The sequence below is a fragment of the Lacerta agilis genome, chromosome 6 (assembly GCF_009819535.1).
Source record: "Lacerta agilis isolate rLacAgi1 chromosome 6, rLacAgi1.pri, whole genome shotgun sequence".
In the NCBI taxonomy this organism is placed as follows: Eukaryota; Metazoa; Chordata; class Lepidosauria; order Squamata; family Lacertidae; genus Lacerta; species Lacerta agilis.
In genome coordinates this window covers 61,952,623-61,966,255 of record NC_046317.1, presented here as the reverse complement: position 1 = coordinate 61,966,255, position 13,633 = coordinate 61,952,623, and the positions used below count along the sequence as shown (strand labels likewise).

Here is a 13,633-nt window from a genome sequence, read left to right as displayed (position 1 = left end):
TTCTGAAGGGGAAAGGAAACCCTTAGCTGAAGCAGAAGGTTATTTAGATCAAGAGCGAAAACTCCCATTAAACAAGATACACAGATACCAAGTTACCTTGTTGTCCCAGAGAACCAAATATTTTATCCAGATGAGAGTGAGTGTGTGGGTGTGTGGGGAGGGGAGGGGAGGGGACACAGAGAGAGGGGGGGAGGGGGGGAGGGAGGGAGGGAGGGAGGGAGGGAGGGAGGGAGAGAGAGAGAGAGAGTGAGAGAGTGTATTTTGGATCTGTTTCCACAGATTGTTTTTTGCTTTTAAGCTCAGATCTCTTTGAGCTTCTCAGTAGACTGTAAGCAACATTTCCAAAGCTTCAACCATGGTTCTCTAGTGCAACGTATGCCACCCAGATGTCCTGTGGGTTCTTTGGGATAGGAGCATGTGGTCACCAGCAGGTGCTTATTTCAATAGCCACAGCACATCTTGCTGCAAGCTTAGGCAGTGCCACAGTCCAAGGAATTGTTGTGTGCAGCCAGTCTCCCAGCAGGGAGAGACTCTAAGGGTCCCAACGCATGAAGGTTAATGGAGACTTCTCTTTAAGATGTATGGTTTTATTTACACATATATGCAACCTGTTCACCAGATGGAAAGACTCGTGCCATTAGCACTCCCAACAAATCTTGCTTCCCCATTAGGGGTCTAGTGGGGTCCCCAAAGCCATAGCCTTGGATTCCACTCAGAGGCTGTTAAGAGACAGAATGTACGAATTACAGAAATTTCTAACGTTTGCTCAGGAAAAGTTTGTTAACTGGTAGACTGAGCCCATGAAAAGCAAGTATAGACCCACACATGGCCAGGCAAAAGCTGTGAGTATGCTCTGGAACTGATAATTTGTTGCAGTGAAGATCAGGGGGCGTTGTTCAATAAGAGAGGTGGATAATTCATGGCATCCAATAGCCTTCACTCCTCTGATTCTTTTTTTTTTTTTTATAAGAATTTATTGACATTTTTACTTATAACAACATACAACCTTAACCACACCTACATTTATACACATACAAAACAAATACAATTACACATCTATTACAAAAATTGCCATGATTTTTCTTCTTAATTAGACATCTCAAAAAAAAAAAATTTCTTTTTCCAATCTTGACAGTTGACTTCCCCTGCCTTTTCACCTTCGAGTTTATATCCATAATCTACTTTTTAACCTCTTCATTTAAAAAATTAAACTTAATTATATATATAAAGTAAAACATTCATCTTAATCTTCATCTTAATCTTAATCGTCTTAATCTATAAACTTAAACCACTTAAATTGACTTTATTTATACTACATCCTCATCAATCCTCACAAATCGTCCTCATCAAATCTATCTCTTCTATCCTTTGAACTGCTGCTAATAACATAAAAACTTGAAATATCTCTTTTCATGTTCAAACAAATAATAAAACAAACTATTGTTGACAGTGTTCACCCTCCAATTTCAAAATACCATAACAGATTACTTTAGATTTTACTTAATACTTCACCCCACACCTCCTCTGTCCATTCTTCTTCTCCTGATGGCATCAGCACTGAACTTCCATGCAACTTCCCTCTCCCAACGTCCACAGATCCAGGCACAGTCCAAAGCTCTCCCTGCCACGAGCTCCGAGGTATCCAACTCTCCCTCTCTCAGCTTCTCCGGTTCTTTGTAGCATTCCTTTTCTTCTTGTAAATACCTTAATTCTCTGTCCCTGGCCCCCGAGCTCACACCTCGGGGACTGGATATAGCAAATCTTGACGTCGCCTTGGGGCTGCCACCCCCAGAAAGCGAATTTCTTCTCCGAAGTAGCTCATTCATTTCTTCCCATCTTTCCATCCATCCTCTCAGCTCTTTGACAAGATTTTCTTCCAAAGTGTCAAAAGTTTTGTTAGCCTCCTCTGTGGGCAGTTGGTTCCATTTCAGACCCCCACACAAGACTTTAACTTTTCTGTAAATTAGTTCCACCTTCAAGGCAGTGAGCCTTTGTTCATCTGTTAGTCCAGAGTTCAATACCAGTTCAAGGACGAAACCCAGCATACTGGCAGAGGAGGAGGAAGTGGGTATCATATTTCTTCTCCTGTCTCTTTGTTCGTCGCCATTTTCCTAAGCTGGAGCGCAAACACCGCAACTTTAAATAGAGATATTTTCCGCTAGTTAGCTTCCCAAGAAAAAAGTTTGCCAGTCTCATGTATCGATTTTAGATACTTTATAACCAGTTCTGTGGCAGCAATCCCTCAAATTGGTTAATTTCTTAGGCTCGAAGGGAGGGAGGCAGGCTGCCTTTCTCCTTCCCCCCGGATCGTTCCAAAAACACGATTTCTGCCAAGATTATTTACTCACGACCACCGGGTTCCTTTAGCTCCATTCTTCACAGGTAGAACTTAGACGCTCACCGCGGGCTTTGCCGCCGCATTTGCATCCCGGTTGGGGCATATCCCCGTAAGCCCGGCTCCGTTGTCCCTTCACCCCCACTCCCCCTTTACAGGGGGGCAGGGGAAGGGTTCGGAGCCTCCGCGGGCGCAGCCGGGGAGCCCAGGGTGCGGGACGCTCTTCCCGCACCCCAACCGGAGCCGCGCGCTGCGGTAGCGCGGCTCCTAACCCCCGGGATGGACAAGGCGCTTCAGACCCGAAGCAGCCTTCGACCACCCGGCGATGGCGTCGCCGCCGGAAGTCCTTCACTCCTCTGATTCTACTAAATAATTTTTATGTGATCTCTAATCCACTTTTGTAAGGATGCATTCAATCAGTAAGGCTCTGCAGCGCTGACAGGATTATTCAGTACAACCAAAAACGGCTCTAGAATATCACACACACACCCTTTCACAGCACCCTGCTCTGGCATCTTCTGTAAATATAATCTATGGCTGTCTGGATCTGTGTATTGTACTGCTATTAGCAAGACTCCAAGGGAAAGAGGTAGTCAGGTTCCCCCCTACCCCCCACTCAACACATTTCCAGCTCCAATGTGCTTCCCCAGTTTTCAGTCTCAGCACATTATGGTTCCATGTAGTATGGGTGGGTTTCGATCTTACAAAGCATATGCATAAACCAGTTAATGTTCTCAAAATCTCTAAGCAGTGTGAAATATAAAAACAAACAATATCATTAAAACAAAACTATAACCAAAAAGCAAAGAAAAATGTCAAACCCATAAAAGCATATAAAAACAGGAATTCAGGCGATTCTAGCACATAAAACTGGGTCCAGTCTTATGGTCAGGAAGGACCAGGTCAAAGTGATCAGTTTTTAGAATATGTCTGAAGCAACTCATGGCTGCTGCTTCACATATAGGAGAGGGAAGGATATCCCAGAATATATCTAAACCATATTTTTTTTAAAGTATGGTCTGGGAACCAGAACCAGGGAGTACTATTTCACCAGGCTGCCCATGATGCAGCAAGACCACCCGGAGAGGAGCAACAACCATCATAGAGCCTATTCAAGCTCAAAGCAGGGCTTGGCTTCATTTAAATGTGAGCTTTCACGGGTGTTAATTACCATCACAAGCCTCCACCTTTTGGTTCAAGTACAAAATGTACTTCTTTGATTTGTTTTAGCCAAGGCAAACTCTGGGCATCATGCTGGGTGAGGAAGCATTCGTGAATAAATGAATAAGTGAAAGCCTCGAACCACTAAACCAAACACCGCAGAGCTTACAGTTCCTTTGAGAATATGAAGAAGAATACGAACCAGATGTTACAGACGTTGGCCATTACACCCTCATGCACAATTGGTGGTTGCTCAGTTACAGCACTGATGGGCACCAATTATGAATCTCTAGAAAACAGCATTCCCTTGAGTTCAGCATATGTCATTATTTTGTTCAGAAAACGGCAAGCTCCAATTTTGCCGAAAATAAAACTATACATGCATCTGACACGTGCGGCATTGCTAAACATCTGGCCACTTATATGAGCATGTACGAGGCAGCTGTTGTTAAATCTCGCCATTATTTTCAGTAAGTGGTGCAGAAAGAGAATTCTGGATTTCTGAAAGCCTAGTTCAGTCCTTGCCTAATCAAGAGGATTAGACAAATTCATGGAGAATAAAGCTAGCAGGGGTTACTAGTCATTATGACTATGTTTTTCTTCCGCTGTCAGAGGCAGTATGCTATTGAATACCAGTTGCTTGCAAGTGCAATGGGGGAAAGTGCTGTTGCACTCAGGTCCTCCTTATATGCTCCTGTAGACATCTGAGAGCAGGATGCTGGACTAGATGGGCTTGTTAGTCTGAGCCAGCAGGGATTTTCTTGTGTTCTTATGATTGGCAGGAAAAGCACTGAGTGTCTTCCTTCTGTGGTCTTTCACCTGCCCTTAAGTCCCTTGCAATCTTTATCTGTAGAAGCTACTTTATACCAAGTCAGACCACTGATCTATCTATTGTGTACACCAGTGATGGGAAATCTCCAGCCCATAATCGCAATTAGCCTCCTCGGGCCTCCCCATCTGACCTGCCAGGCTATTTGTATAATCCACAATTTACCTGCCCTACACCTGATATCACAGGAACAAAGGAAGTTGTGTTGCACCTTTGTTCCATCCAGCTCAATGTTGTTGACAGTGACTGGCAGCAGTTCTCCAGGGTTTCAGGCAGGGGACATTCTCAACCTTACCTGGAGATACTGGGGACTGAACCTGGAACCTTTTGCATGCCAACCAGATGCTCTTCCGCTGAGCTACGGCTGTTCCTCCTGCTTGCAGAGAGCAGTCAATGGTGCTTTGAAGCCCCAACAATCACCACATGGGTCACCTGATATCATTGTGACATCAGGCGGTTGAAAGCTAGATGGCCCCATCCACCTGCCAAACATGACGGTGGTCTCCATGTTGAGTGGCAGCAGCTTTCTGGGTTTTCAAAGAGCAATTTCTTTCAGCCCTAACTAGAGGTACTAGGGACTGAACCTGGGACCTTTTGCATGCAAAGCATGTCCTGAGCCACAACCTTTGCCAAATTGCACTAATTGCCCAGGAGAGAAACCAAAATATAATTTCTCAGGCGATATTCAGGTTACAACTGCTTGTGCTTTCTATTTGTCGTGCATGTGGTGTTAAGCGCGGAAGATATGCATGCATCAGTAACTTGGGTGGTGGGCTGCACTGGTCTCACCATCTTTTTGCGTAGAGCTGGTGAGAGTGCTATTGCTGGTTTATGTGGGCTGGATGTACAATGACTTCATGTCTGACACTCTTCAAGACTGCTATTTAGGTATGCCCTTTAAACACGCAAACTGAAACAGCCCCTTAGTGCTAATTTGTTTTAGCACAAACGTACCCTATAATTCATCCGCCAATGACCCTTTATCTATTTCTGCCAACAGCAAAATCCAGCACCTGGATTGAGCGTTCCCAAGGCAGTGATCCCTGTAGCAGAGTCATCCCACTCCTTTCCTCCTGTGATGCTGTCTCACTCCAAATATTCCAAGGTATCCATCAGACAAGGATCATTTTACAAGAAAATATTAAACAAAGAGATAAAAACAACAACAACAACAACAGCGGCCTGTTTTTTTTTTGTTTTTTTTTTGCAGACACTGATGGGAAAAGGGCTTAGCAGAGATTTCCGGAGGATGAGTTTGGTTGTAGCTGGTATTGCAAACTCATATGATCACCAGCTCATTACAATAAAATAGATCTAAAATTTAATAAGGCCATTTCAGTCTTTGGGGACTGTGACATTTATTTGTTTAAAATAATACATCAGGTACTTAATGAGTGTAGGTGACACCCTAGACGGCTTGTTCAAAAGCAATTCCATCTGTGTATTTAGAGCAATGAAACTTCTCTGGAGAATCTGTCACAGTTGGAATCAATATTTTGTCAGCGTCTCAAGCTTCCTTTAAACACAAAGAGCTTAAAATTGGTTTTTAGGTGTTTTTAAAGGGCTTTATTTGTTCTATAATCTGCCAGCATCAAGGTATCAGATGGTCAGGTTCCATATTTGCAGTTTTTCCCTGTCTTGGAAAATTGATTCTGCATAGCAAGAGTTGGGGAACTTTGTCAGCCCATGGAGACTTTCCAGGGGACAGCTGCCAGTGGGGCCAGAGACAAAAAAGCATGTGGATCAAATGGCTGTAACTTACAGATTTATACACGCATCTCTCTCCATCCACTCAAGGAAGAGGCATCATCAGAGTTCAAGGACACATTCCAGCCAGGCAAAAGCCCCCAAGAAGGGCATGGAACAGCCAGGCAAAAGCCCCCTAGGAAGGGTCATGGCTCAGGAAGAGTCCCAAGGGTGACACAGAGAGGCCCAGAGGCCTATATTTGGTCCCTAGGGCCTGAGGTTGCCCACCCCTTATCTATGGTTTGGAACCTAACCGCATGGACCTATGAAGTTATCAGAATGCAATCTGGATTTATTTGTGCAGGCCTAGGGTTATTTGGGCCTTCTTTAAAGCCAGGTCTAAGAAATATCATAAGAGACTAATATTTCTCTTTAGTCTTGCAACTTGGTGAGAAAAACAATTCAAATATCCAGTTTCAGTGATGAATGATAGATAGAGAGGTTGATTTTGTTACTGGAGGGGTTTTTTGGGGGGAGGGGGATAGTTTAGAAATGTCCTTTGGAAATTCATGTTCCTTTATGTAGAAGTCTGCCATTAATAGAGACAGAGATACAAAACAGAGGACTGTGATGCAGGTGCCTTTCTTTACAGGCTATTTTACACATTGTGCTTGTAGGGGAACATATGCTTTAGGACTTTGCCTGAAAATATAGTGTGAGTGCAAGAACCTGGTTTTTCTGCCACATAATGTATGAAGCAAACTTTAAGCCCCAGAAAGGCAAGGAGTAATGTATCCAGTTCCAGTTTAAGAAGGGTATTGACAAGCTAAAATGTGTGCAGAGGAGAGTGACCAAGATGATCAAAGGTCTGGAAACCAAGCCTTAGAAAGAAAGATTGAAAGAGTTGTATATGTTTAACCTAGAGAAGAGAAGACTGAGAGGTGATATATCATCATCTTCAAGTATCTGAAGGGTTGTCACATGGGTGACAGAGCAAGTTTGTTTTCTCCTAGTCCAGAGTGTAGGGCCCAAACCAATGAATTCAAATTAGAAGAAATCAGATCTTCTTCAAGGAGGATACACGTTGCACATGGGCCCCCAGGCATCTCCCACCTTCTGGTGTGGGCAGGGCTATGCCCTGCTCCACTCCTGTTGGTCATTTCACAATCACTTGATCCCTAAAGCCAATGGCTTGGCTTGGGGGTGGCTGCGAAACATTATTTAACCCCTGCACGATGTTTGCCTTCATGCAGTGGATCACCCCCCACCCCACCCCTTTATCTGGTGTGTTGGCCTTGCTATGGACATTGTTGGTCGTCTGTTTTGCCTGGTGGAATTTTTTTTCCATCTGGCAGACTGGCAGAGCCATTTGGTTTTCACCTACCATGTAGCAATTGTCACAACTTTGTAAGGTTTGGCGGTTAGGCATTGGATCAGCAATGTGTGGGGAGGGAGGTGCAGCCATCACCTGCCCCTCCAAGCTCAAGGGTATTCCGTTAAAGGAATCAGGGGTTGACCTGGGTCTTTTCCGAAACCCCGCGGTAGGAGTTTGCATCGGCAGGGCTCCATCTGGCGTTGTTTCACCCTTTTATCAGATTCCCCATGATGCGGGTGGGAGTCTGATATAATTTGGATGGTTCCAATGCCTAAGCCAATACCACTCACATTCTGTGTTCAATAAAGTTGTGGCCTAAATTTTGCCCAATAACTTAAACTAAAATCCCATGTCACTGTGTCTTCATTGGGGGGGGGGGTCTCGAAGCGCAAAGGAGATTCTGACTCAATGTTAGGAAGAACCTTCTGGTGGTAAGAGTTGTTCAACAGTGGAACAGACTCCATCAGAAGACTCCTTCATTGGAGGTTGTTAAGCAGAGGTTCGATGGCCATCTGTCAGGGATTCTTTAGCTGTGATTCCTGCATTGCAGGGGATTAAACTCTTCCAACTCTACGATAATAGGATTATTTCATGCGCTTGCATGAAATGTGGGAGAACAGTGCTGTTAAGGCATTCAAACACAGGGCTTCGGATAGTATACCAAAGACATCTTTGAAGTACCTAGTTCTACATCAAGAAGAAGCCGTGTGTTCAAAAAACAAGCTTGACACTTGCCTGAATGCTAACACAAGACCAGAGATCAGAAGGCCAGAATTTAGAACCAAGAGCAGCATGCTGAAAATTGCACTTCATAGCCTGAAGACACGTTGCCAATAATTTATAATCTAAAGTGCCTAAAAATGTGCTTATCCTGCACGCTGTGCCTTTCATTTACTTCCAGCTTGATCTGGTCTTCCATTTGAACAATGACCTCATGACTAGGGGGAGAATCCTGCTAAGCTTCATTAGCTAAATTTTGACAGAATTATTGAATTAAGTTTTGAAGTAGTTTGAGGGGTTTTTAAAAATTTGTTTGTTTTTTAATAGTTGCATGATATAATGCGAAGCAACACTGAAGCCAAAGTAAACACTGAAGCCTTTTATCATAGATTAGATAAGGAACTTGGCTGTGATGCATTTGGTGATCAAAGGCTCGACAGCTGAGTGCTGGTTTACAAAACAAACAAAAATTGCATTAGCAATCATGATTAATATGAGGCAGACATAATAGCATCTGAGCAATCTGTGCTATGGCAGGGTGCGGTGACTCGTGGCCATTGGAAGTGGTAGGGTGGAACATGGGGAGGTCAACAGTAGGTGCAGCCAGAGTCAATCACAGGTAGAGTTTTACTGTTTGTAAGAAAGAAGGCTGGCAGGTGGGGTCTGGCTGAGGGCAAACTGAGGTTGGTGGGGCATTTCCCCATTCACCCTCATAGGCCAGCCTTCACTGATGCCAGGGCTGTTATTTTGTTCTGTGTCCCCTTCGGGAATTTGGAGGGTCATGAGGTGGGCAACCTCCGTGACCAAAAGCGTCTGAAAGAATGGAGCCCGGCACACTTCACTGCGTCTCTTCTCCCTTTCGGAATCAGCAAAGCAGAGTTGTAGCGACAGCGTCAGCATAGGTCTGCAGCCCTGCGTCTGTGTGTTGTTCTTGCAATAAGTCAGGACGACTCCCAGCTTCACTATACTAAGAAGCCTTTATTAATTACAGCAAAGATAAACATTCCTGCTGGGTGAGCTCGCAGGCATGGCGACTCATCACGGCAGCTTGGAAAACAGAAAGTAACAACAGTGTTCACAATAGTATGTGACCACCTCCCAGTGGGCAGGGTGTAGCTGTCTGAGCTGTTAACCCTGTAAGCTCACAACCTCACATATTTTATATTTTTTCTCATATTATTTAAATAAATGACATGATAAGTGCAATCCTTCTAATCTTTACCTGAAAGTGCATTGTACTTTTTAAAATTAAATGCAATTAAAACTATTTTAAAAACTAGCACCTGCGTAGCAAATGTCCTTATCATCATTATTACTATTGTCACATCCAGCATTCCCTTCAAGGAGCTTAGCAAGGTGAACACAGGTCTCCCCATCCCCATTTGATCCTCACTGAAACCCTGTGAGGTAGGTTAGGATAGGATACAGTGACTGGCCCAAGGTCACCCAGTGCACTTCCTGACTGAGTAGGGATTTGAATCATGGTCTTCTAGGCCACAGTCCAGCACTCTGCCACTACACCACATTTCAAGGCAAAGGCCTCCTAAAGCAGCTTATAAACATAATTCAAACAATATGAAACTTTTAAAAAACACAAACATGAAACAGTCCAATTACAAAACTGGAAATAGAAGATGGCTTTGGGAAGCCTACCAGCAGGGACTAGAAACAGCACTCCACTTGCATCTGGTATTCAAAGGTAGACTGCATTTGAAGGTGGGTGTATCATTTAGTTATTAGGACCAATAGCTGTTGATTATATTACCGTATTGCCTCGAATATAAGCCGCGCCCGAATATAAGCTACACCTTTAAATTGGGGGGGGGGGGAGAGAAAAAGAAAAAATACCCGAATATAAGCCACTCCATTCCTTGCTGCTCCTGGCTGCATACTGGGGGGGAGGGGGTGTACTGTGTTTCCCCTTCCTTGGTCTCCGCCTTCCCAGCCTTGGTGGAGAGGACGGGGGACTACGCATGGGGCGGGCACCACTTCTCCACGCTCCTGGAGCTGTTTGCCCCACACTCCTGACTGCATACTGTAAGGTCTCAAATATAAGCTGCACTTTAACTTTTCATGGTCAGAATTTGGGGGGAAAGTGAGGCTTATTTTCATGGCGAATACTATGTGTTCTACGAACACTATCTCAGTAGTTCCTACAATAACCCTTTGTGGTAGGCCAGCATTATTTATTATTCCCTTTTCATAGGTCAAAAGAGATGATTACTGAGGCTCAGAGATAATGACTGTCCTAAGGCCATCTAGTGAGTTCATGGCTCAGCTGAGATTTGAACCAAAAAGACCATAGCACATAGCTTATGGTTTTAACTGCCATGCTGCTACAATTAACCCATATGCTGGCTTTGGGAATGTTAGAAAGGTGTCTGGACCTATGGGATTATCTAACCCAGCCTTTCCCTGGTAGAGGCACTGTTCAGGGAGAGCCTCAAGAGCCTGGAGGGCTAATTTTGGCCCCCTGGCCTGAGGTAATCCTACCTTGCCTTATATCATACCCCTTCAAATTCTTCACAAAACCATCTTCTGTTGCTATTCATCCTCAGTATCTGACACCCAGCGCTATTTATTTAATGTCAGCATTTCATATTACTGATGGATAACTGGCAGGTATGCAATTGTATTTAGCATTTGGTAAGTGATGTGCAATGTTAATGGCTTTTCATATTTGACAACGCAATAGTGGAAGAAAATGGCAACATAATGAATTTAAAACATTTGTTGGAACTCTGTCAATATTTGAGATTCGTATTTAGCATTTAACATCAGACAAACTTTCTTCTTCTAGACTCAATTTATGTTACTTTTCCACTTATGAGGTAAACATCCAGAGTAAAAAATTAATTTTGGCATATTTTGAAACTGTTTTACAATTACTTTTTATCCTTTTCTGCCTTTGACTTGAATCCTTCCCAATGCACCAACACCCCTTTGAATTGCAGTGTTCAAAAAATGAATAGGTTATTATTCTTGATTTCTTTCTATTGGCCTCCTTTTGTCCTTTGTTCTTCTAATACTAACTTAAGCTGGAATCTGAGACCCACTTACCTAGATGGTAGAAATAGGAATGAGGGAAGAATTCAATTCAGTTTGCATTTAAAGCTGAATTGATCAAATCTGCACTTTCTGAAACAATGTAAGAACCAAAACATAGCCATCCTTTGAAATTTACACTTATCTGAATTTTGCAGTGCTTACAGTGTTTACAAATACACATTATATTAGGTCACAATGAGCCTAATGATGAATATATTTGTCAAAATAACATACAAAGCTGCATTATATTAGGATAAATTGCTTGCAAAGATGTATACTTTAGCCAAAACTGCATACAAAAATATGTTTATTAGGAGAAATTTGCATTAAAATATTGGAGAATTTTCAGGAGGTTTTTTGAAAAGAATTTTCTGCAAATCGCTGTAGAAATGTTGAGAATCAAATTTAAGATTGGAAAAATGAGAAAGTGAGAGAATCAAAATTGAAAGGTCCTTTCATCTCTAGGAGGAGTTAGCCACATTGAACTCAATGGCATTTACTTCTGACTAGACATGTTTACCCTCCTAATTCATGTGCTCATCCTCTCATCAGCTAGTGTCCTTTCTCGATTGCTGCACCATAACTATGGGACTCTTTTCCCTTAGATATTTGGTTGGTCAGTTTTCTTCTTTTGAAGATTTTCTCTCTTTTTGCAGTATGATTGATTTCTAATAGTTTTGTGCATTTCAGCTTCTGTTTCTTTCTGCTTGTCTTCTTCTTTCCATTAACATAGACCCCTCTGATTCCTCTTGCCTCTTGCTGTTCCTTTTGTCTTCATCCATCTTGCTAGATTTCAAGCACATGGGCAGGAATACTTCTGGATGTGTGTAATCATTGTAAACATGATGAACGACCACAATGAACAAATGTGGTATCACGTAGAGTGGTACTAAAATCCAAAATTGCCCTTTTGATTGCTTGAGCTCAGTTTGTTATCTATTCCATTTTGTTACCCCATCTGAGTGCCTCGGAAGTCTTCCCCTTCCATTTTGTAATCAATGTTTGAGTTTTTCAAAAGACACTGATTTATATCGCATGGTGCTGAGAACAAAGCTAATGGTGATAAAGCGATTTGCTCACATGCACAGTTGGCCCAGCTCTTTTTGTGAAAGCTCATGTGTGCACATGAAGGACATACTCATTCATCTAAATGGAGAGTACAACTGTGCATCCCTCCATTTAAATGTATGGGACATCCCACTAGTGCTGGAGTTCCAACTCTACCTGAGCTGACATAGACCTCTGGATTAGGGGTGCTAGTACATTTTTATGCCCTGCTTGTTTATGACTTCGTTCACTAACTTGCTGCCTTTTTCTTTCCCTCAGTGGCATGGCCGAGCAGCCAGCTTGGACAGCCAGGGCTCCTGTCCCTCTCCCAAACCGCCTCCAACACCATGATGCATCGATTGGTGAATTCAATGGGACTCAACCAAGTTCTTTTTCGATTCATTTCCGTTTGATTCTTTGCCACTTGTCTGGAATTCCACAGCAATTCTATGGCTGAATGGAAGAAGAAGTGGACATTAGACAGTGAGGGCACTTGTTCCCACAATGACAAAGGCAGCAAAACTGTTCTGTGGTCATATTTGTCTTAGTTATTTATGTCTCTCAAGGTGATGTTCTGTGTGGTTTTCACTTTTTGGACATGGCTGCCTGGGATGGGGGGAAAGTTGGAGGAGTGTGACATAGGCCGGAACAGTGGCCTGTAAAATAACCTGTAAAATAGCTATTTGTGCGTGTCTGGAGGTGGACAAATAGTAGAGAAGCACTGACATTCTGCAGATAACCATGCAGATTTAAAAAAAGAAATTGGAGGGGGATGAGACTGACAAGTGGAAAGGCCTTGATTAGACTCCTCGTGACATGTGAACAACCCTTGTTATTGTGATCAGCGATACATTACAAAAAAATTCTTACTCATACTGTGATGTTCATGGAATCTGTGCTGTGTGTAACCCAGCCTGCCCTTTGATGTGTTTTACAGAGTTACGAATTCCTCAGGGAAAAAATAACACTTTTTCTGTATTTATGTTCTCTGGAGAACCTTTTGCATGAGCTCAGTTGCTTAAGGTGCAGCTCATTCTTGCTGCAGTTTAGAGTTGGTCCCAGCTTTGCAATTTTTAACAAAATCTCTATCTCCTCCTCCTCCTCTCTCTCTCTCTTTTTTTTTGAAGATCTATTTAGATCTATTTCACATCCCTATTTCTTCTTCTTGAGAGTAGTGAAAACAGCTATATTTGTTGAGACTCTGTGATTTGCAAAACTATTTTGTCTAGCAGGTTTTTCTAGAAGCGTTTTGATTTTGTCTGTCATATACTTAAAAAGGATGAATCATTTGCCAAAATTACTGAAAGCTGCAACATTTTGAGTATTTTTTAAATTAACTTCTTGCTTGAATTTGGGGGATGGGGGGGAATCCCCTGTTGGGGGGAAATGTTGAAAGTTGTTACGTATTTTCTGACAATGTTTCAAAAATAAA

General features: G+C 42.8%; 1 protein-coding gene across 6 annotated transcripts in view; it reads left to right on the top strand.

Moving 5' to 3' along the window:
* The window catches only part of SYT6 (synaptotagmin 6), a 150,061-nt gene extending 136,769 nt beyond the window's left edge, over positions 1 to 13,292 (top strand). For 5 of the 6 annotated variants that reach the window (XM_033153005.1, XM_033153002.1, XM_033153007.1 and 2 more), the window contains exons 7-8: positions 5,326 to 5,430; positions 12,481 to 13,292. In XM_033153005.1, coding sequence (XP_033008896.1) covers positions 5,326 to 5,430; positions 12,481 to 12,552 — 177 coding nt within the window. In that variant the 3' untranslated portion in view covers positions 12,553 to 13,292. The remainder of the gene's footprint in view (positions 1 to 5,325; positions 5,431 to 12,480) is intronic. The other variant, XM_033153003.1, reaches the window with a different exon arrangement.
* The last annotated feature ends 341 nt before the right edge of the window (positions 13,293 to 13,633 follow it).